This window comes from Electrona antarctica (assembly GCF_951216825.1).
Source record: "Electrona antarctica genome assembly, chromosome: 6".
Lineage (NCBI taxonomy): Eukaryota > Metazoa > Chordata > Actinopteri > Myctophiformes > Myctophidae > Electrona > Electrona antarctica.
The window spans coordinates 12,241,773-12,266,393 of NC_136811.1; the positions used below are offsets into that span (position 1 = coordinate 12,241,773).

Sequence of the window (24,621 nt, forward strand, 5' to 3'; positions counted from 1 at the left end):
TCTGCACCCTCCCTCCCCTCCAGCTTGTTATAATTCTTTCCCCCCCTTCTTCTCGTTGTCGCTAGGCCTGCAGCATATAATAATATTGCCGTACCGCACCAGCCCAGCTTGTAGATCGGCCGTGCTTCTGGCCCGTGGCGGCCGGCGTATGGCCATGCATGAATTGGGCATCACCATCATCATCATCATCATCAGAGCCTTCAGTATTGTATTCAGTATGTCAGTATTGTATTCAGTATTGTATTCAGTATGTCAGTATTGTATTCAGTATTGTATTCAGTATGTATTCAGTATGTCAGTATTGTATTCAGTATTGTATTCCGTATGTATTCAGTATGTACTTTCACCTTTTGAGTGGTGCAAACCACTCCAACAACTGGCTTTGTTAGTACCCGTGTGTGTGTGTTTGTGTACCTGTCCCTCAAAAGAATGAGCATGGTTACTATGGTCACTGACATTACGTCAGACCACAGCTGATCAGGCTATATAAGACCTTGCACCACTCAGTTCACACGGGTGTGATTTTTATTTTATATTTTTGAGTGGTGCAAACCACTCCAACAACCAGCTTTGTCTGTATGTATGTGTGTACCTGTACGTGGGGCCACGTACAGATGAGCATGGTTACTATGGTCACTGACATTACGTCAGACCACAGCTGATCAGGCTATATAAGACCTTGCACCACTCAGTTCACACGGGTGTGATTTTTTATAGAGGGACAGACAGTAGGCTGACAGGAAATGGTGGAGAGAGATGGGGTAGTGACGACATGCAGTAAAGGCCGTCGGGATCGGGAGTCGAACCCGCGGCACACTGCCAGACTCAGACTACCGGCCAAGGTGCCTGGACCACTGAGCCACGGCCCAGGCCAAAGTATGCAATTTTTTTTGAGTGGTGTAAACCACTCCTACAACTGGCTTTGTTAGTCTGTCTGTGCGCAAAAAATGAGCACGGTTGCTATGATCACCCAGTTCACACGGGTGTGATTTCATTACGTCAGACATTACGTCAGACCACAGCTGATCAGACTATATAAGACCGTACACCACTCAGTTCACACGGGTTTGATTCTTTACCTAACTGTTTGGACACCACGCCCGAGATAAGGAGTAAGAGTACCATGCAGATACAGTAAAAGTCCTGTAATAAAAATGTACTTGAGTAAAAGTACCAAAGTATTCATTGGCATACAATATAGTTAATAAAAAAATTAAGGCCTACCAAAAGTAAAAGTACTCATTATGCAAAATGTCCCATTTCAAGTTGTCAAATGTATCAAAATCTTTCGATACATTTGATGTATCAAGGGCTTGATGAGCCCTATGTCTATAGGGCTCTCTCTCTCTCTCTCTCTCTGGGCCCTATGTCTATAGGGCTCTCTCTCTCTCTCTCTCTCTCTGGGCCCTATGTCTATAGGGCTCTCTCTCTCTCTCTCTCTCTTTGGGCACTATGTCTATAGGGCTCTCTCTCTCTCTCTCTCTCTGGGCACTATGTCTATAGGGCTCTCTCTCTCTCTCTCTCTCTCTCTTTGGGCACTATGTCTATAGGGCTCTCTCTCTCTCTCTCTCTTTGGGCACTATGTCTATAGGGCTCTCTCTCTCTCTCTCTCTTTGGGCACTATGTCTATAGGGCTCTCTCTCTCTCTCTCTCTCTTTGGGCACTATGTCTATAGGGCTCTCTCTCTCTCTCTCTCTCTCTCTTTGGGCACTATGTCTATAGGGCTCTCTCTCTCTCTCTCTCTCTTTGGGCACTATGTCTATAGGGCTCTCTCTCTCTCTCTCTTTGGGCACTATGTCTATAGGGCTCTCTCTCTCTCTCTCTCTCTCTTTCGGGACTATGTCTATAGGGCTCTCTCTCTCTCTCTCTCTCTCTCTTTGGGCACTATGTCTATAGGGCTCTCTCTCTCTCTCTTTGGGCACTATGTCTATAGGGCTCTCTCTCTCTCTCTTTGGGCACTATGTCTATAGGGCTCTCTCTCTCTCTCTCTCTCTTTGGGCACTATGTCTATAGGGCTCTCTCTCTCTCTCTCTCTCTTTGGGCACTATGTCTATAGGGCTCTCTCTCTCTCTCTCTCTCTCTCTCTTTGGGCACTATGTCTATAGGGCTCTCTCTCTCTCTCTCTTTGGGCACTATGTCTATAGGGCTCTCTCTCTCTCTCTCTCTTTGGGCACTATGTCTATAGGGCTCTCTCTCTCTCTCTCTTTGGGCACTATGTCTATAGGGCTCTCTCTCTCTCTCTCTTTGGGCACTATGTCTATAGGGCTCTCTCTCTCTCTCTCTCTCTCTGGGCCCTATGTCTATAGGGCTCTCTCTCTCTCTCTCTCTCTTTGGGCACTATGTCTATAGGGCTCTCTCTCTCTCTCTCTCTCTTTGGGCACTATGTCTATAGGGCTCTCTCTCTCTCTCTCTTTGGGCACTATGTCTATAGGGCTCTCTCTCTCTCTCTCTTTGGGCACTATGTCTATAGGGCTCTCTCTCTCTCTCTCTCTTTGGGCACTATGTCTATAGGGCTCTCTCTCTCTCTCTCTTTGGGCACTATGTCTATAGGGCTCTCTCTCTCTCTCTCTTTGGGCACTATGTCTATAGGGCTCTCTCTCTCTCTCTCTCTCTTTGGGCACTATGTCTATAGGGCTCTCTCTCTCTCTCTCTTTGGGCACTATGTCTATAGGGCTCTCTCTCTCTCTCTCTCTTTGGGCACTATGTATATAGGGCTCTCTCTCTCTCTCTCTCTCTCTCTCTTTGGGCACTATGTCTATAGGGCTCTCTCTCTCTCTCTCTTTGGGCACTATGTATATAGGGCTCTCTCTCTCTCTCTCTCTCTCTCTTTGGGCACTATGTATATAGGGCTCTCTCTCTCTCTCTCTCTCTCTCTCTCTTTGGGCACTATGTCTATAGGGCTCTCTCTCTCTCTCTCTTTGGGCACTATGTATATAGGGCTCTCTCTCTCTCTCTCTCTCTCTCTCTCTTTGGGCACTATGTCTATAGGGCTCTCTCTCTCTCTCTCTTTGGGCACTATGTCTATAGGGCTCTCTCTCTCTCTCTCTCTCTTTGGGCACTATGTCTATAGGGCTCTCTCTCTCTCTCTCTTTGGGCACTATGTCTATAGGGCTCTCTCTCTCTCTCTCTTTGGGCACTATGTCTATAGGGCTCTCTCTCTCTCTCTCTCTCTCTCTCTTTGGGCACTATGTCTATAGGGCTCTCTCTCTCTTTGGGCACTATGTCTATAGGGCTCTCTCTCTCTCTCTCTCTCTCTCTGGGCACTTCAAATGTCCTCGTAACAAGACTCTTGGGTCAGATGACGATAAAACCTAATTTTAGAATAATTAATAGTTAATTGCACATCTTTCCGAGTGTGTGGTAAGGGGCTATTGAATACTGCTTCGGGTGAATCATTTCTGAGTGTAAGGGGGCTTGTCACACTTTGTCCTGAGTGTGGAGGTAGTGTGAGGCAAAAATGGCACTGAACCAGCTCAAAATTACATATGGCAAATCCTTTTAACCGTTTCCGTACAAAGGACGTCGCCACACGTCCTAGGGGTCCCAATCGACGCGTACATCCGACGTGTGAGGACGTCTTAGCGCATCCTCAATGATACAGGGCGAGATAAGAATATTCTGAATTTTTTCCTTTTTTTTATTTGTCAGTTCGCCTTTCGGCTACCGTATGCTACACTCTAGGCAATTGTTAGCTTATCATTGATTTAGCCATTAGCGCGGCAGAAAGAATGACTCGTCTCTCCTAATCCAGGGCGCTCTCCGTGGTGTTGAACGGATCGATATACTAGCGCTTCATTTCTGCTCCTCATCCGTCTCTCCCGCAAAATATGAATGCTTGTTGGATCATATATCGTATAAACTAAAACGATCGCAATGTAAGCTAGCTATGTAAAGTAAACTTTTTTTTAGTGGATTGTTTCCAGGTCATGGGTTTCCGAGTAAAAGCGGCCATGTCTTTCCGGCACCCCAGAGCTCCTATTTTGAAGGACTTCCGGCACTGATTGTGTTAAGCAAAAGAAATGTGTTTTATTCACCTTTCTTTCAGTGTCCAACAACAAAATGGTGTTCCACAGAAGTAGTATCAACAATATTTACAAAACTTGCAAGGTTGGCCCTCTTGGTCCTCACTCCACTTCAGCCCTACAGTGACTGCTGCAAAGCGGCAGGTTGGTCAATCAAGGTTGGTACGGTCCAGTGGGAGGGGCCTAGCCTATCTAAGAAGGGGGTTCTTAGATAGGCTAGGCCCCTCCCACTGGACCGTACCAACCTTGATTGATTCCACAACCAGCATATTTCCATGTCCAGAGACAATACTTTAACAAACACATTTTAAAGTGTAGCATTATTCATCAAAATATCACTAGTACCGGTAATTCACATAATAACTCTTAAACTTTATGTAAAACAGCCCACAGATGGTATGGTCCAGCAGGAGGGACCAATCATGTTCCCCAATTTGTCAGGCCCCATATAAGGGAGCCCAAACCTCCATTCTGGTCCTTTGCCACTGCCCAGCATTCAGGAAACACTGTGGCAACAAGACATGTCAAACACCTTCCAAACAACATTACCTACTTAACCCAAATAATAAAGGTGAGAGTTTAACCCAATTGTGACCTTATTTACACATAATAATTTGTGACCAGATTTGACTGAGAGCCTGCCATCGCGCAAATTCCAGCTTTTCACCAGAGGTGAAATTTTGAATGAGTTAATAGCACAGGCAGACTCTTCACATACTAGAGCATGTCTGAAAAGTGTCAGAGCTGGAATCGACATAAATATGAAATAAATGCTTAAACATGTAGCTAGTCCACAGAAGTGAACCTTTCAAGCCTGTTTTCTTAACTCGCTGTTTCTCTGCAAGACATTACTCTATAAGCCATACTGTATCTCCAAAACTGGTGGGTCAAACTGAACAAGCAATATGTCAATTTGAAGCTATACGATTCCCTGCTTTCATATGACATGAAAAAAACGAAAATTCTAAAAAATCCAATGGCAGTCCCTCAGTCAAATTTGGACACATTTAAACATAATTTAGGGGAGAACAGTCTTTATCATCTGTTAAATGAGTCAGTGGCAGGTAAATTGCACATATTATGTCCGAGTGCGTGGACATTGTAAGAGGCTATTGAATACTGCTTCAGGGTGAATCATTTCTGAGTGTGTGGGCATTGTGTTTGTAAGGGGCTAATGTGGGATGAATAGCACTTCGGATGTATCGTATCGGTCGGGTGCACAGAAACCTTGTATGTTCAAGATCTATAGGCTCCTTATCATTGGTTCAACTAGACCCGTTGGAAACTATGAATGTTGGGAACAATGAAATGCATTCCCCACCCTAGTATGCAATACCCGTTATATCTGTTGTCATAGCACCCGTTTTATAGGCGTAGTGAAATGAAAAATATGTTTTTCACACTTTTAGACCACATCCGTGGTCATCATAATGAGCATACCTAACAATGGATGCCAAAAAAATGGGTACATTTTCATTTTTGTGTATTTTTATATGAAAAGTCCATAAAATCTAATTTGAATTACTTCCTGAAAACGAAAACTTACTGCGTGATGACGTGTCGAGGCCCACATCAATAAAAGCCAATACAAATGAAGCTCACCCGTTTAATTCCCCATATCTGCGCATCCGTCCAACACAGCTGCTACTGATTACAGAAATCCTCCATTTTTATTCCCATTCAAGATAACATCCAGACAGTGTATTACTCGGTTTCAACTTAATCATCACGCTACAATATGTATGTGAAAACATTACAGGGTAGAAATAAGCCACATAACAGCAAACTGGTACAGCTGGCCGACTATCTGACTTGTAAACAAAAACATTCCATGTGTCCTGCTGTATCATAGCTACCGTCCCTAGCTACCATCGCCTGAAGGGATGCGACGCTCTGATTGGTTCAGAAACTTCAGAGTTTCAACTTGAAACCGTCTGAAACTTCAAAATAAAATGTCCACCATTTCCGTTTCACTACGCCTTTAACTGTCTGTCTGCCTTTGTAAGTCCTTGTGCAGTGGTAAACGTCTATGGAGAATGTGTGGAGAATGTCTGAAGAGTGCCGACTGACTAAAGGTGGCCTTACACTAGCCGATTCTTTTCAATCTGAAATCTGATAGCGCCACACACTACAGGATAATCGGAGCGGGGCAGAGCAAATATCAAACATGCTTGATGTTGATCGGGTCGATCCCGATCGCGCCCCGAGCAGATCGATTGAGTCGGGCACCCCCCGAGCGTCAAAAAATGCCCGATTATCGGCTAGTGTAAGGCCACCTTAAGTAATCAAATGGCAGGTGTGGGGAATTAGGCTGGGGTTGCCATGGCGATCAATTGGCTCAGGCAGAGCCTGGAAATTGCACAGGTGTGGCGACATCAGTTGGGCTCATTAGGTCCACTGGCATGTACTGGACAATGTTACCGTTTATCCGACCGACTCAAGGCCGGGCACTGCAATCCCTGTGGTGGCGTATTTGAATTTGTTGGGGAGAATGGTTCTCAATTGTAGGTTACTCTCTAGTAACCTACAATTGAGAGTGAGAATAATGGTGACGTCTTTGGCTTTCTGTCAGTGTGCACAGGAAATTTGGCGCTGCGGTGGTTTGCAAGATTTTCCCTGGACAGAGTCGCACGCACGCACGCACGCACGCACGCACGCACGCACGCACGCACGCACGCACGCACGCACGCACGCACGCACGCACGCACGCACGCACACACACACACACACACACACACACACACACACACACTCTCTCTCTAGAGTCAAAGTTTTTTCCCCTCAGCTGCCAGGCTGCCCAATGACTCTGGCTTCCCTTCCACCCCTGCCCCTAGCCGCAATTTGCAGCTCTCGATTTTTTTATAATGGGATGAATCTAGAGTTGCAATACCCTCCATTGACTCCCCACTCATCCAATTTTCATCTGCGATCTGCTTGTATTAAATGCTGTTAAACTCACCAACATTGCAGCTCTAGGCCAAGCTTGAATTATCCTCTTTCAATCTGCCACCGTAGACATGTTATGAGCTACTTTCTGTCAAATAAATTATGTGCAGGTGATTCTTTTTCTAAGTGTTGGAGTTTGGAAGCACTCGTCGTAAGTCACTGAACGGCCCTACGTACCACCTGTTTTGCATTTGCACATAATGCAGGAGGCAGCAGCGCGACCTGTTAATAAAAACGAGTGCTTCCAAATAACTCCAACACTTAGAAAAATAATCACCTGCAGAGAATTTCTTGACAGAAAGTAGCTCATAACATGTCTGTGGATTTTTATGAAACAAAAGCTCGGCAGATTGAATGAGGATAATTCAAGCCTGGCCTAGAGCTGCAATGTTGGTGAGTTTAACGTTGTTTAATACAAGCAGATCGCAGATGAAAATCGGATGAGTAGGAAGTCAATGGAGGGTATTGCAACTCTAGATCATGGGTTCTCAACCCGTGGGCCGCAACCCCTCGGGGGGTCGCCAAATTATTTTGGGGGGGTCCCCAAATTATATATATAAAAAAAGTTTACATATAGTACACATAGTACATGCATACTAATGATTATATCTGGTTTCAGTATTTATTTATGGTGTATTGTCTCTATTATAAGGTTATTGTAGCAATCAATTTATATTGGGGGTCGGGAGGGGGCGGGGCGGGGGTCCCGAGACATTGCCAAAGCATTTCCGTGGGTCCCCGGCCAAAAACGTTGAGAACCCCTGCACTAGATTCATCCCATTATTAAAAAAATCTAGAGTTGCAAATTGCGGCTACCCTGCCCCCTATAGTGACACCGGCATTTTGACACCGGGAACATTGCACTATGAACTATAACTCTTATAGCACTTTATATTTATTTTCCCTACACGCTGTTGTCTTGTGTCTGTTGGTTGTTGTGTTTTTTGTGAAAAAATAATTGAACGCACACATGTTAACGTCAACACTAATTCCTATGTGTGTATACACAATGGCAAATAAAGCTGTATCTGTATCTGAAAGCCTAGAACATATCTTCAACGTGTTTCAGCCCAAGGACGCCCCCCTAAAAGATAGATGAAGCAGGGACCCCCCCACTACATATTGGATTCATGTAAAATGTGTAGTCGGGTCAATACCTTGTAAACTTGACCTTTTGGCTCGGTAATCGGTCTGTTCTTTTTCCCCTGCACACCAGGGGTCTTCAACGTGTGTCCGCCCAAGGACCCCTTAGCTGAGAGGGAGATGAAGCAGGGACTTCCACTATGTTGTATAACATTGTGTTGCATATTAAACCTTTTCACAGATTTCATATAGCTTCATAAACTTGTTTGACAGCTCTATCATCAGTGTTGGACTCCTCATGTTAATGTGGATTTTCACCCCCTGTATTGTACTGTACTGTACAATACTTGTAGACCTACGCCGCCTACTGTACAATTTACAATTTAGGCATTTAGCAGACGCTCTTAATCCAGAGCGACTTACATTAGGCAAGAACAAAAGTATGGGAATACATCACATATATAAAATGCATTTATCAAGAAACATGCGTAAGCTAAGAACGTAACTAGAACATATCTATATAATGACACTATACATATTAACTATACATATATACTATACTATGCTATACATATGTACTATGATGTGCTATGACTATATACAATGCAATTATTGTACTGTCTACATGACATGCTATAAGTCTGTTTCAAATGCTATCTAAAGGTGGCCTTACACTAGCCGATAATCGGGCATTTTTTGACGCTCGGGGGGTGCCCGACCCAATCGATCTGCTCGGGGCGCGATCGGGATCGACCCGATCAACATCAAGCATGTTTGATATTTGCTCTGCCCCGCTCCGATTATCCTGTAGTGTGTGGTGCTATCAGATTTCAGATTGAAAAGAATCGGCTAGTGTAAGGCCACCTTTAGTCTAAAAAGTGCTATCTAAGGGGGTAGGATAAGTGCTATGGGCCATGATGGAGTCTGAAAAGGTGGGTCTTCAGACTACGGCGGAAGATTGGGAGTGATGCTGCAGTTCTGATTGCAACGGGGAGTGCATTCCACAGTTTTGGGGCCAGAAGGGAGAAGAGTTTGGGACGTGTGGAGCGTTGTCCCGGCGTTTTTAGTGAGGGTACTTCCAGCTTTCCTGCATTGGCTGATCTGAGTACTGTACTTGGTCTGGTCTTTTTTTTTCACGCTACACCAAAATAGCCGGTCTACATGCTCACAACACCCTGCAGCGTTGTGAGGGTTATTAAAAAAACAAAAACAAAAAAAACGTTTCCTATGACACTAGGAATTCTGAGGACACCCTCGGGTTTCCCGTACCCTGTTGAAGACTGACTTGAGCCAGCAGGGCACCCCTGAACTGAATTATTTTTGAATAGCCGAGGTATAGCTAGCCATAAATATTGCAAATCATTTCATTGCATCGGTGTTTCCTGCACCAGTACACACTTGTGTGTCCAAAGGGCTGTAGTAGTCACTGTAGTGCACACACTGCATTTTGGGAACTACAATTCCCCTGGTGTCTTATCTAGTCTCTGAGATGTTGGACACAGAATGTGTGTTTCATTGGCTATCAAGTGCTGGCAATCACTGGTGCGTTCACTTGTCCTTGTGTGTGCCTGGAGAAGGTCACCCGACCCAGAGCTTGCACTGAAACTCACACAGCAGCGCAGTGGGGCCGAGTGAGAGGCTGCTGTTTTACACTGCTTTTTATTCAGCTCGTCAAAGTGCTCGGTTAACGGAGGAGAGGTCGTTTATTTCACTGTTCTGAACAGAAAACAAATTAGTGTTGAAGTAGTATTTAATAGTTCACCCACAAGACGATTTAATGTCTATAAATGACTCAGCCGGTGATTCATGAAGCCTTGAAATTCATGGAGATTTTTTGTTTTTGTCGCATTCCTGAGCCGATAATTTGTTGTGGTTTGATGTGGCTGCTCAGTAGGAGACTCATTTGACATTTGCAGAGCGTGGCCATCGTGCCCTTAAGTTAATGGCAGGGTGGTGACTAGGTGCAATTTTGCCATTGACAGCCCTCTGACAGACATCTGATTGTATTAATTAAACAACGTTAAACTCGCCAACATTGCAGCTGCACGAAAAGCTTGAATTATCCTCTTTCCATCTGCAAAGTGTTTGTTTCATAACGATCCACCATAGACATGTCATGAGCTACTTTCTGTCTAGCCTGAGCTAACGTGTTAGGTTTCTGGTCTAGAGGGGCGGGTCACGCCCTGATTGGTTCACCGATCTGTCCTCCTCTCCTTTTTGAGGGGTGAACTATTCGTTTGAAGTGGTTAAGCAGATTATGTATTGTTATTGTATATTAACTCATTTCGCTGACTTATAACTGTGTGTGTGTGTGTGTGTGTGTGTGTGTGTGTGTGTGTGTGTGTGTGTGTGTGCGTGTGCGTGCGTCCTCCACCAGGCACCCTCTCTCAAGCGAGTGCTTCACACACCCAGCCCCTCCCCCTGCGGCGGTGGGTCGGTTTGCCATGGTCGCCATACCCACGCTCTCTCTCCTATTGGCCCTGGCGGAGTGGGCGGCCCCCGGCGCCGACTCCTCCCCCCACCTGCTGCTGCGTCCGAGCCCGCGGGAGCGCGACGCCGGGACCACCATGAACTTCAACATCGCCGTGATCCACGCGGGCGCCACGGGGCAGCCCGAGGCGGCGGTGGGCGGGCCGGGCGGCCGGGTGCTCTACCCGGGCTTCGGCCGCGTGCACAGCTCCCTGGGCGACAGCGTGGTCACCCAGTGGGGCTCGGCCAACGTCATCTGGCTACAGGTAGGTGACTGTTGTGCTTTGGTTCTGGTGACTTTTATTGTCCCGATACGTGTGGTGATGTTTTTTGCGATTTACTTTTTAATTTGTGTTTAACCCACTTCGACCTGAGCACGATTCTACAAATGCGTTCTAAATCCTGACCAGTTATCATGTTTCTGTGTCAGTGGTTCTCAAACATTTTCATGTCAAGGACCCCCCTATATGTAATTGTCCACCGACCCGCATCTGAAAATATGTTGTTCCAGGGACCCCCCCCCCCAGAAGCAATATATGAGTTAAAAACGTTCTGAAAGATATACATTCAATGATTTCCACCACATTTTCACGATTAAAAAAAAAATAGCAGACCTACAAGCTCGTAGCGATGAGCTTGTGAATCTGCTATTTTTCAATAGCTAAAGTATAACATAATGCTTAAAACACCAAAAGGGGTTCCCGCCCAGAATGGGTGGGGAAATGAAAAGAACAAGGATACACCTCACATAGAATGAGTATTCATTGAAATTAATTGAGTTGTATGAAATAGTATGAGTCACCAGAACAAAGGACCTTTTTTTTTTCTTCAATAAGATGGCTAAAGGACCACTTCACGACCACTTTCACAGAGAGAGAGAGAGAGAGGGGAGGGGGGGGGTGTTATAGATATATAGAAGCACAAAACAGGACACTTGCCGCCACATTATTAGCTTTCCTGGCAAATATTTGAAAGTCTTCATGGGTCTGAGAGAGGCTAAATCTCATCAAACGGTGGTCCTCGATCCGTGCAGGCTCAAATGCACCGAAAATAAATAATGGACCTTGATATGAAAAAAAAAAGGTTGAAAGTGTCACCGTAGATTCTACTGTAATAGATGGGTGGCATCATGGGTCATCACTGCTTCCATTATTCTGCACGGACAGGATCCAAACGTCCCGTCCGTTTCCCCCACCAAGGGAAATGTATCTATAAATCCCAGGAATGTGTCTCTGTCTGGCCTGTCCTTCACACATCCTGAGAAGCATTCATCCAATGGATTTCACACTTGGGCGCTTAGTCCCGCTTGGAACCTCCACTGTTACTGTATAGCTCCGAGAAGGGCTTCCGTTCCATGTGCAGTGAAGATCACCGTTTTCTCAATATTATATCCAAAAAAGTAACGGTATTCCCAGAGGAGACTATACAGATGTTTTTTGGGTTTGTTTTCGACAACAGCGACAACAGCTTAACCCATTTCGGCCTGACGTCAAAAAAAAAAAAAAAATGTCTTCACAATCCTGACATTTTTCTGAAAAAAACATGTTTCTGTGTCAGTGGTGCTCAATATTTCATGTCAAGGACCCCAAAAAGTATATGTAATATGCCTCTGCCCGCCCCCCCATCTGAAAATATGTTGTTCCAGGGACCTCCCCAGAAGCAAAGATTTGAGTTAAAATGTTCACTCTGTAATAATATATATTCAAAGATTTGAGGCACAATTTTCACGATTTTTCAAAAACTAGCAGACTATACAAGTTGTATAGCTTGTAGATCTGCTAGTTTTCAATAGCTAAAGTATAACATAATGCTTTAAAACACCAAAAGGTGTTAAATCGTTAAATGTAGTCAGCCTGTGCCATGTTTTCCCATTCAAACCAACCGGAACAATCCCCCACTTCAGGCGCCACTACACTGCTCCCGATTCGCCTACAATGGGATCAATGGAATCAATGTTATCTCTCCTATATTTGCTACCACATCAATATCAAACGGCGACAAAAATATTCTGAGTTTTGGGACTGAGAAGCTAAATCTCATCACATGGTGGTCCGTGGCTCAAATGCAAACTAAACAGACTTTGTTATGAATAGGGTTGTAAAAACCAGTTTCTCTATATAGGACACACAGCTGTGACAGGTTGGTTGATGAGACACTCATTGTCCCTAGCGGGGGATCGAACCCCGGCCAGACCTTCATGGTAATGGGCACGTCTATTGGTCCCAAGTAACCATTAGAGCTGTCGTCCTGCAGACGCCTTGCTTCTGCCCTGCCGGGAGGGAAAGGGGACTCATAATCATAGATATACATTATTCATGCTCACACTCATTATTTGAGGTGAATTGCTGTGCGCGTGCGTGCGTGCGTGCGTGCGTGCGTGCGTGCGTGCGTGCGTGCGTGCGCTCTTTGACCAACAGCTTGTATTATTGGCCTAACAATGTCACTGCAAAACGCAGTACATGACACCTTCCCTATGAGATACAGTACACATAATAATTATGAGACACACCTGGCCGCCATGGCCTCTTTTTGCTATGGGTTTCTCTGTCCGTCTGTCTCTCGGTCCCCCCCCCCCCCCCCTCTCTCTCTCTGTGTCTCTCTCTCTCTCTCTCTCTCTCTCTCTCTCTCTGTTCAATTCAGTACTCTTTATTGGCATGGTAAGATCACTGTTACCTTGCCAAGTACAAATTGCAACACGAATACATCTCAAACGCCGACAAACAAACCAAAACATGAAAGCAGGCAGTGAGAGTGTGCAACATGAGCATCCATCTCTCTCTCTCTCTCTCTCTCTCTCTCTCTCTCTCTCTCTCCCCCTCCCCCTCCTTTTCGTTTTGTGAGACATACACAAAAGGGCTATCTCTCTCTCTCTCTTTCCAAGGCTCACTCTCTTTGCCGCTGTCTCCTTCTCTCACTCTCAGGTCAATTTCAATTTCAGTTCCGTTCCATTGCCTATTATCACTTCAGTACAGTTTCAATTACCTCACTGCTTTCTGCCTGTGCATCTCTCTCTCTCTCTCTCTCTCTCTCTCTCTCTCTCTCTCTCTCGCAATTTCTATCATTCCTGCATTACTCTCTGTTTGGGTATTTCTGTCTCCGCCACCTCTCCCTCCATTCAATTTCAGTTTGATTCGAGCAACTTTATTTCACTTAATCAATTGATTTATTATTCTCTCTCTCTCTCTCTCTCTCTCTCTCTCTCTCTGTGTGCATGGCTCCTCCATCTCCCATCCCCCTTCTTGCCGAATGAAACAACGTCTCTCTCTCTCTCTCTCTCTCTCTCTCTCTCTCTCTCTCTCTCTCTCTCTCTCTCTCTCTCTCTCTCTCTCTCTCTCTCTCGCCACCCTCGCTCTCTGAGGACCCATGCAAGGAAAAAAAGTTTGTGGTTAAAGCAAAACAAATAAATATATTGTTGTACAGTGTTGCAAAGGCTTGTCAATATCTGATGTGAGAAAGCACACGAGGACATGATTTACCGCGGAAACCTTTTACTTGTACAGTTTGTGGTAAAAAGCTTTGCACACAGAATAACTCTTCCTTCCTCCGGGCCACTTCCCTACTTCCAGGTGTTACCGATGATACTAATTAAGGCTCTAGTCCATTTAGTGTGCAGTGGCTCTCAAACTTTTTTATTTCAAGGAACCCCCCATAATAACTCACAGTTATCGGGGAGTCGAACCCACTCTCGGACACTTTGAGACCCACTGGTGTAGCGGAGTGCTTCCCAGTGAGCCAACACTTTGACTGGAATGGAACAGAGCCTTCATATAGTAGCATCGCCGGTAACACATTCCATTATATAGATATTCCACTGTTATGTTCTTCTCAGCTTACGTATGATTCATGGTAACTAGTCCTTGGCTTATGTATATGATGTATTGCCATAAATCGCTAAGAGCGTCTGCTAAATGCCTAAATTGTAAGGAAGTAGAGAAGGGGCCAGTGTTGTTTTTCTCAGCAAATTTTGATTTTAGTCTTAGTTTTAGTCGTCATAGCTTAGTTTTCTATTAGTTTCCATTTAGTTTTCCTCTGTGAAAAAAGGTAGTCGACGAACATTTTTAGTCATAGTTTTAGTCGACGAAAACAACACTGGAAGGGGCCCAAGTTCTTTCCAAAACGGCGTGTGCGCAACATATAGAGCCCATTTCACCCACTTTTGTACAATAAAGCTGATTTTTCTGATTGTGATTCCCCACAGGTGAACGACAGCAGTCCCAAGACGGTCCTCTCTCAGCTGTGCGAGCTGCTGGCGGCGCGGCCCCTCCAGGGCCTGGTCTACGAGGAGGAGAGACCCCCACCCACGGCCTGGGGGCCCCTGGCCCCCATGCTGGAGTTCGTCTCGGCCCAGACGGGGCTGCCCATTGTGGCCGTGGGAGGGGGCGCGGGGCTGGGCAGGATGCCACAGGTAGAGAGAGAGGGGGAGGGATGAATGGATGGGGGGGGGGGGGGGGGGTTCTCTAACGTTTTGCCACGTAATGGACCCGTGTGTGTGTGTGTGTGCGTGTGTGCGTGTGTGCGTGCGTGTGCGTGTGTGCGTGCGTGAGCGAGCGTGCGTGCGTGCGTGCGTGCGTGCGCTCGCTCGCTCGCTCGCGCGGTACATGTTCTTGCTGCATCTGTGCATCTTATGGCTCCATCGAAGAAAAATGCATCATTTAACTGTGCAGACAACTGTTTAAACGGTTTGTTTTTTGTATCCGTGGAATGGAATAGCTGCTCTTTGATGATCTCCTATTGAAGCTTCCCCCACCACCACTCGCCCCCACAATGCTCACCCCCTCAAGGCCATTTGGGACACTCACTATATCTGTTGTGTGGCCCTGCGGTTTTCACGGGTGCTTCAAGCCCAATGAGGTGAATAACCATGGCAGGGTCATGGGAGTTGTAGTTCTGTTGTAATGGAGGAGGCTGCGTTGCACGGTGGCTTGTCATGTTGGCCTTGAGGAAACAATGAAACCCAGAGGAGGGTGAGTGTTGTTTAGTGGTCTGCGAGCTGTAGCGTTACATAAGAGCATTGTTGGGCGGGCAAAGAAACCTTGTATCGCCGTCTTAGCCTATACATTTTTTTTTATTTTTTTAATCATAGTATTGCACAAAATATCTAAATATAACTAATACAAGCCCATAACAATTCCATCTATAATGAAGTGCCCAGAATAGGAACATCAGCTTGGAAGTAGTTGAAATCCTTTTCCCCACCATTCCCTGAAAAGCAACGTTTTTATTTTTGGAGATACAAGGTTTCCACCCGACAGAGACAGGAGAGGTGAGAGGAGGTAGGACAGAGGAGGTGAGAGGAGATAGGACAGAGGAGGTGAGAGGAGATAGGACAGAGGAGGTGAGAGGAGATAGGACAGAGGAGGTGAGAGGAGATAGGACAGAGGAGGTGAGAGGAGATAGGACAGAGGAGATGAGAGGAGATAGGACAGAGGAGATGAGAGGAGATAGGACAGAGGAGGTGAGAGGAGATAGGACAGAGGAGGTGAGAGGAGATAGGACAGAGGAGGTGAGAGGAGATAGGACAGAGGAGGTGAGAGGAGATAGGACAGAGGAGGTGAGAGGAGATAGGACAGAGGAGGTGAGAGGAGATAGGACAGAGGAGATGAGAGGAGATAGGACAGAGGAGGTGAGAGGAGATAGGACAGAGGAGGTGAGAGGAGATAGGACAGAGGAGGTGAGAGGAGATAGGACAGAGGAGGTGAGAGGAGATAGGACAGAGGAGGTGAGAGGAGATAGGACAGAGGAGGTGAGAGGAGATAGGACAGAGGAGGTGAGAGGAGATAGGACAGAGGAGGTGAGAGGAGATAGGACAGAGGAGATGAGAGGAGATAGGACAGAGGAGGTGAGAGGAGATAGGACAGAGGAGATAGGACAGAGGAGATGAGAGGAGATAGGACAGAGGAGGTATTGGCAGCCTTATAGTCCTCCAGCCACCTGGCGGTATAACCGGTATTGATGTGATTGGCTGCTGTGGGATCGTATTGATATGATTGGCTGCTGGGGGATCTTCGTGGCTAAATAACGTGTCTGGGTATAGCCTATAGGAGCTGTGCTTCTCTGCAGAGAGGAGGTTGTTGTTACTTAAACCAAAGCAACAAGTAAGTCCTATAATAATCACACAGGGAAAGAGTTGCCTCTGCTTTTGATACCCCCACAACATGACCGGTGGGGATAATTATGTTCTACTCCTGCTACTGGTCAGACGTACTGGATTAAATACATGCATATCCTTTGGGGCAATGTCTGGTCTGATGTGTTTGATTTTTATTTATTTCTTTGTTATCACAATTTCATAATTGTGTGTTAAACACATTTATCCCCCAGTGTTTTTTTTGTTTGTTTTTTTTAGATTCAGAAATGGCAGATCTAAAACCTCACAACGTGTCGTGACACATTGTGAGCTTGTAAATCTGCTATATTCACACAGATGTATAACATAGTGCTTAATGAAGTAAAATGTAAATGTTGTTGTTGTTGTTGTTTCCCATAGCCTCGCGTAGCGATACTAATATCACTGAGTGGATATTGGTCTCGTCCCTCTCGGCATTAGATTTGTCCCGCCCCTATATTTTGCATACTGGGCCCTGGTTGGTTATAGCCTGGTTCCAGATGAATCTGGTTGGCTCGTCACCACTTCGGGCCGTGAAGTCCTCCCACAATTGAGAGGGGCCAGACTTAATCTTCCCTGCATGGGGCAGGAAGTGCATTGCAGATGAAGGCTTACTACACGAGGCTAAGTTCCCCCTCAATGTAGTCATCAGCGATCCACCCTCCCTAGTCCCTCCCTCCCTCCATGTGTCTAGTCTCCGTCACTGCCACCCCCCAACTTGTTGGTCCCAGAGTAATCTATAAGAGAGTGGTGACACGCTTTGATCTCGCCGCAAAGCGGGTGCCTATGGGCGATAGTTCCAAACATTGCTCCTATCGCTGGAACTATTCCATTGAGATAGAATGAGCACTTCCGCATTCCATTGTTACAATGAGAGTCAACGGGAGTGTCATTACTCTCTTTTATACTACTCTGGTTGGTCCTATACTGTACAGCAGTGGTTCCCAAACCTGTTCATGTCAAGGACCCCCAAGATGATACTATTTAGCCCGCAGAGCCCTATTTGAAAATATCTGCTAAGGACCCCCATATAAGAGAAGATTTCTTTTTTTTTTACGGCTCTAGCAGTGATTTTCAACCATTTTCATTTCAAGGACCCCCCCAGATTTGACCTGAATTAGGCTACGGCCCCCCATATTTAATGGCATTTCTATCTCCAACCCCAATGTATATATTGTAAAATCAATGTTAATTTAACTCTGAGAGTGTACAGTCCCATAAGGGTCCATTTGGTTCCAAACTATCATTTAGCTGATGGGGGACCCCCTGGGAACTCCCTCAAGGACCCCTTGGGGGTCCCCCCGGACCCCACTTTGAGAACCACTGTCCTATAGTTCGCTCCCTGCTGAACAGGCTGCCCCCGACCGACCAATAAGGAGTCTCAGCACTATAGCGACAGAGATGGACCACACCTTGGCCTATGCTTCCCAACGCTCGCAAAACACAACAAGCAAATTGTGTTTCGCTGGAGCACACCCGGCCAAGCCGGAGGCACCGTAGTGGTGGAGGAATCAAAACAAGTCTCTCCGACAAGGCCGATGTTGTGTGTGGGCTTATTTGAAGTTTGTGTGCGTGTGTTTTGCGAAGGCATAACGCTGACTGCCACCAGGCCTGATGGGAACTCTCTACCATAGGTAAACAAGCCAGAGTGCAGAGCAATTTTGCCTCTTGGCTTGGTTGTGTAAACAACGGGATAAGTTTGAGTTTTTCTTTTCCTACCCTGAGCCGTGTTTTCGTAGTTGTTTGTCGTCATGCTATATCAGTTGTCATAGAATGTCACGAGTTTGTTTCAGTGCATGGAGCTTTATATATATATATATATATATATATATATATATATATACATTCCCTTGGTCTGTTCCGGGCTGACATATATAGGTACCTTTCAAAGTCTTTCAGGCGAAAGGTACCTCTGGTAGCCACACCTCTGATGGGTGGGGTTTAGCCTTAAGGGGTGTGTTTTTTTCACCCACTTTGTAATACAATAAATGGACAGTAGGTGGCAGTATGACATATATATATATAAAGCTCCATGCATTGCTCCATGCGTCTGTCACGACCATCTGACGGGACCATACCCGATAACGTTTATGAGGAGTGTGAAGACCTGTCCTTTCAACACAGCAGCGCTCGCTCACACTGCATTGTTATCACTTAAACCAGGGGTTCCCCCAAACTGTGGCGCGCGCACCCCTCGTGGTGCGCGGAAAAGGGTAATGGAGGTTTTATAGTGTTATTTAATATAAACACAAACTGCAAAAACACTGTTGTAAGGAGATGTATAGAGCAGCTGTGGGTCTCTAGTGCAGTGACATTCTGTGATTATTTGCCATGATCATATAAAAAAACATGTATCATTTTTGGCCAAATACAACGAGACCGAGCGTTGAGGGGTGCGTCAGCTAGGTCAGGAGGTAAGAGGGGGTGCATGGCCAAATACTTTTGGGGACCGCTGACTTAAACCCTAATGTACTCTCTAGTCTATAGTCATACATGCAGGGCAACTGGTGGCCCAGGGGGCCACATGCGGCCCACACCTTCACTTAATGTGGCCCGCAGGTTAATATCAGAATACTGATTATATTATTGATTTGCAAACATGACAAACTTGAATTACTTTAATTACTTTTTGTTTATGTCCAATGTCCATGTTTTTATGTCCAATGTAATTAGTTCATAAAGTTAACATTTCATTATAATTAAAGGCAACAGTGTCGCTCGTCAGAAATGACGCACAATGTCCGACGTGCGACACACCGCTGTGCGACGGATATATATCAATTAGGCTTTCCCATTTAGACATGATGACGATACAAAATGCCTCCTGACAGTTTTCTGAAAAAAACATGTTTCTATGTCAGTGGTTCTCAGACATTTTCATGTCAATGCCCCCCAAAAATATATGTAATTGGCCGCTGACCCCCATCTGAAAATATGTAGTTCCAGGGACCCCCCCACCCAGAAGCAAAGATATGAGTTGAAAACGTTCACTGTGAAAGAATATATAGTCAAAGATCTGCGCCACATTTTCACGATTTTTCAAAAATAGCAGATCTACAAGCTCGTAGCTCGGTGCCGTGCTATGAGCTTGTAGATCTGCTATTTTTCAACAGCTAACGTACATAAATAATAAACATAAATAATGCTTAAAACACCAAAAGGGGTTCCCGCCCAGAATGGATAAAAGGGCTTGTGGCGTTCCTGTCTTCATGCGTGCGTATGCGGATGGTGCAGACCTTTGACTACGAGCATGGAGATGACATGGCTGAGTTTTGTCTGTCCATTATGGTCAAGGATATTTTGTGAAGTGTTGCGCATTCGGGCAGATACCTTGTATTGTCCAAAAACATTAATTTTTGGGAAATGCAAAAAAAGGAAAAAAAAAGGATCTGTCTTCTGGTGGATCCAGATGTATAGGCCTAGTTATTATTCATAGTAATTAGTTTCTTGTTCACCATTTCCATCGGTTAAACATTTATAAAACTCACAGACACTTTCAGCCTAGCAGATAATTTATGAAAATGTAAAAAAAAAAAAAAAAAGGAAAAAGATGGAATATGCAAGGTCTCAGCGTGACAGTGAGGATTATTCGCAGGGCCTATACTGGAAGTGTCGGGGCGCTGTGACAGTGTTGACAGGACGTGTTGTTGAAAAACACTTCATAAGGGTCTGTCAGGTGTGATCCCGTCACAGACGCGCGGAGGGTGGATACCGATAAGCCGCCACGTTCTACGGAATGACAGAAACCTTGTTATCGCGAAAGCCGATCGCGCATGACTGCAACAACTAGGAGAATACACACACAGAAAAGAACTAGGGGGGAAAAAGGGCTTATCCTTCAAGAAATGTGCCGTTCTTCTTCTTCTCCTCTGCTCTGCTCTGCCCTGCTATCTCTCTCTCTTTCTCTCTCTCTCTCTCTCCTCTCTCTCTCTCTCTCTCTCTCGCCCTCCCCCCCCCCCCCCCCCCCCCTCCCGTGACGCTGCAGGAGACGGGCTCGATATTCCTGCAGTTCAGCTCGTCCACGGCGCTGCAGCTGGAGGTCATCTTCGAGGTCAGTGGTGGAGAGTGACTAGAGAAGTACTATAGAGATGCTCTGATCAGGTGTTTTTTTTTTGTTTGGTACCGATCCCCGATCGATCGCCGATTGTTTTTTTTCTCATGATCGGTGGATACCGATCTTGTGTGTAAAGGGCAAATTTGATTTTTTTTTTTTTCAAAATTATTATATTATGTGTCAAAACCCACGTCAAAACTGTTCCTGTATGTGTGTGAGGAGGAAGGGGGGAATGTTTATGCCTGTGTCCAAGATATACTAGTCTATATATCTGATTGACATTTATACCACTTATCGGTTTCTCTAAGTTGCCGATCACAGATAGGGTAAATTGACGATTATCGGAGCATCTCTACTAAGTACATTTACTTAAAGGGACACCCTTTTTGCAAGAAAAATACATGTTTTTACATGAGTACATGAGTTTTAGAAGATTTAGAACACTTTCCTGGGGGTCTTTATGTGTGTAATATGAGGTTTCAGATATGTTAGAGCTTGTAGATCTGCTATTTTTCAATAGCCAAAGCATAACACCAAAAGGGGTTCCCGCCCAAAATGGGTTAAGTATAAAAAAACAAAAAATGTTGAGTACTTTCCCCCCCATATATATATACCGAGGTGCTGGAGGAGTACGACTGGACGGCGTTCTCGGTGGTGACCACGCGCCACCACGGCTACCAGGACTTCATCCAGGTGGTGGAGGGCCTCACGGACGGCTCCTTCATTGGCTGGGAGAAGAAGAGCGTGGTGATGCTCAACGTGTCGGACGACCCCGGTGGGGCGCGCACCCGCCGCCTGCTGAAGGAGAATGAGGCGCAGGTGAGAGAGTGGTGGGCTGAGGAGGAGAAAACGCACTAGTGGTGATGATGGCGGCTGGTTTGGGGGGGACGGAGGGCCGTCCATCTCTGCCACTCCCTCCCTCCCTGCCGCATCTCTCTCTCTCTGTCTCCCCTCTCTCCTCTATCCCCTCTGTTCTTCTTTCCCCCCCCACCCCCTGATCACCTCTGATCTGCACGACAACACGATAAACAGAAAGAAAACGACAAAAAACATGAGTCACATTTTGATCTTGGTCTTTTGTGCGTCCGTCAGCCTATTCAGAGAGACTCTAGCGGTGTAGCAGGTCCAAGCCTATACTGGTATATGCTGCACCGTACGCATCTATACTGTACACCATTATGCCACTACTGTACCGCAGCAGCGGTATTGTACGTCCGCGCTGAGATTATGGCGTAGTTCAATTGCATCGTCTGCGGCAAAGGAGCGTCTTCCGCCTTCGCCACTGCGGCAGGTAGGTAGAGAGACAGCGAAAATAGGTGCAGCAAAGTTGAGAAAAGTTCTACTTTCCCTCTGCCTCTCTGTGGCGAGACAACGCTATATAGTAGTATAGTTTGTATAAGCTAGCTTGTGAGCCTAAATATAATATTGAGCCATTGCAGATAATATGCGACAGTTACCCACGTTTGGTGAAACATACACCAAATATGTATACTGACCCTGTTAGTGTCAGGAGTGTTATGGCATGTAACCGTAATCCGTTCCACAGTTATTGGCAGTTGAATGTAGCTTGTTTTCGCCAAAAAGCAACAGAAAGCAGCGTCATTTTAACTTTTTTACTAAATCCTTTAATATTAAACTAAACCGAATTGCAAATATTTTGTCATCACGTGATTTCCCGGGTGTAAAATTCGTACTCAATATATGATACCTTTTGACTATAACGATAAGGTGAGCAATGAGCATCCACGCAGATGTGGTCATAATAGTTAGCGGTATATATGTGGGCTCCGCCATACCACTTGAGTTAGGATGATTCTTATCAGTTGTAGTTACCGTGCTTGTTTTGTACGACCCATTTTGACCTGAGATCGGATTCTAAAAATGTCTTCTACATCCTGACAGTTTTCTGAAAAAGCTATGTTTCTATGTCAGTCGTTCTTCGATTTAAAAAAAATAGCAGACCTACAAGCTCGTAGCGCGCCACTCGGTGGCGCGCTATGAGCTTGTAGATCTGCTGTTTTTCAATAGCTAAAACATAACATAATGCTAACACCAAAAGGGGTTCCCGCCCAAAATGGGTTAAACATTCTGGAGAACAGTGTTGTTTTTTTGACAGTACATTTTGATTTTAGTTGTTAGTTGCATCTACAAGCTCACAACGCACGTTGAGCTTGTAGATCTGCTATGTTCAGCATGCAACCTAGCATAAAACTCTTGTCCACTAGTCCCCCCTGCCCCTAACATTTTAGTCTAGTTTTTATTTATTGACAAAATTGTCAATATTATTTAGTCTTAGTTTTAGTCATCATAGATTCGTTTTTATTTAGTTTTTATTTAGTTTTAGTCAGTGGAAAAAGGTAGTCGACGGACATTCTTCGTCTTTTTTCGTAGTCTACGAGAACAACCCTGCTGGAGGATGGGATGATTTCAGCTTCACAAGCAAAGCAGCAAAGCGGAGCATACTGTACATACTGTACATTACTTAACACTCAAGCATTCTGGAACCTGCCCACGGCAGCTGTATTTCAGCCAGACAGCAGCTCACGTGAAACACATCCATTGAGAATGCCTCTGAATGGCGGCATACTGTAACAGTTGGCTTTTGGCATCTAGGCTTAGCTACCACTGCAAGTATAAGTAAGTAGGTCAGAGTGGCTTATTGTCACTATCAGCCGAGCAACGAGTGTGTCTGTCCCTCTTTACAAAGTGCTTCAGAGCCTGCATGGAGTTGCTCCATGGCTGCAGGAAGAAGTTGGAGTGCCACTTATTCCAAGTAGTTACCCAAACCGTGTTACTCACACGCTCGGTTTGAGCACTGTAAAAAGGTGTACAGTAAGTTAGGTTCTTTTTAATAAAAAGCGAATGAACTCTATATATCGATGTTTCGTTCAGCTAACAGGGGTCACATAGTAAAATGCTTTGGATAAAGGCACTGTAGAAATTGATGCATTTACCATATCAGCTGCTTTATTGCAAAGGGTACGCAGTGAGACGTGTGGCAGAACTATAGCTTGCAGGTATTGCTCCGTTTATTAAAAATAAAGTACATGCTTTGTGGGGAAAGTAGGCGCGGATGCACTGATTCAAAGTGATCGCTACGGTATAGCAGACAACCGCGCGCTCCTTAAAGGCTTAAGCGTATATACTGTTCGGCTATTAATCCATGGAGAGAGATAGCGCACACTTTGTCCGCTGTGTCTTTCGCCTGCAATAACGGTGACATTTCCGAGGCAAATTTTGACAAAGCATGTCCGAGGAAGGATGATAAATGATGTAAACAAAACGGCGGAGATCCGTGTAGTGAAATCACAGAGCGTTCCAGACAGAACTGTACGCAGTTTGACGGGGATGGACTGACGTTCTGAACGGAGAGAGAACTTTGTTGCTTCAGAAGAAAAAAAAAAGTTCTACTTCGTTTTAAGAGTCTGCCGCCAGCTCGGTGCGATGCATTAATAATGAAACACTTTTTGGCAAATTCACGCTCACCTTTTCAGACTGGCTGACCGACATTGACCACCGTGACTCATGGTTTTTGGTCTGTATCTCTCCCTGGCTTTCAGTCCCCTCAGATATGCTGCCCTTCTCTCTCCTCCCCTCCCCTCTCTCCTCCTCCCCTACGGGCCTTGCTTCCTTCCTTTCCACCTCCTTTCAATCCAGCCATCCCTCGGCTCACTGTCTCCTTCTCCCTCTGCTCTGCTCTCCTCTCCCGTCATCATTTCCTCTTTTCAAATCCATCCCCACATCTGTCCTCCCATTATGTCTTTCCCCTTTACTGCTCATTCCGTTGGTATCCCCCCCCCCCCCGCCCCGCCCCCTCTCATGGAATTCTTTGCCCAGAGACAAGCCCCTCCACCCCACTCCACCCCACCCCAGCCCACCCCCACACTCTTCTGTTTGTTTTCATTCCTCTCTCCTCCTCCTCCTCTCGTTCTGTGACTTTT

At 45.6% G+C, this 24,621-nt stretch overlaps 1 protein-coding gene across 1 annotated transcript in view; it reads left to right on the forward strand.

The window, feature by feature from the left end:
* Nucleotides 1-24,621, forward strand: part of grin2db (glutamate receptor, ionotropic, N-methyl D-aspartate 2D, b) — a gene marked incomplete at its 3' end in the record, with an annotated part of 290,078 nt that overhangs the window by 106,946 nt on the left and 158,511 nt on the right. The window contains 4 exon segments of the mRNA XM_079503474.1: nucleotides 10,429-10,786; nucleotides 14,719-14,925; nucleotides 20,612-20,677; nucleotides 21,299-21,499. Coding sequence (XP_079359600.1) covers nucleotides 10,496-10,786; nucleotides 14,719-14,925; nucleotides 20,612-20,677; nucleotides 21,299-21,499 — 765 coding nt within the window. The 5' untranslated portion in view covers nucleotides 10,429-10,495.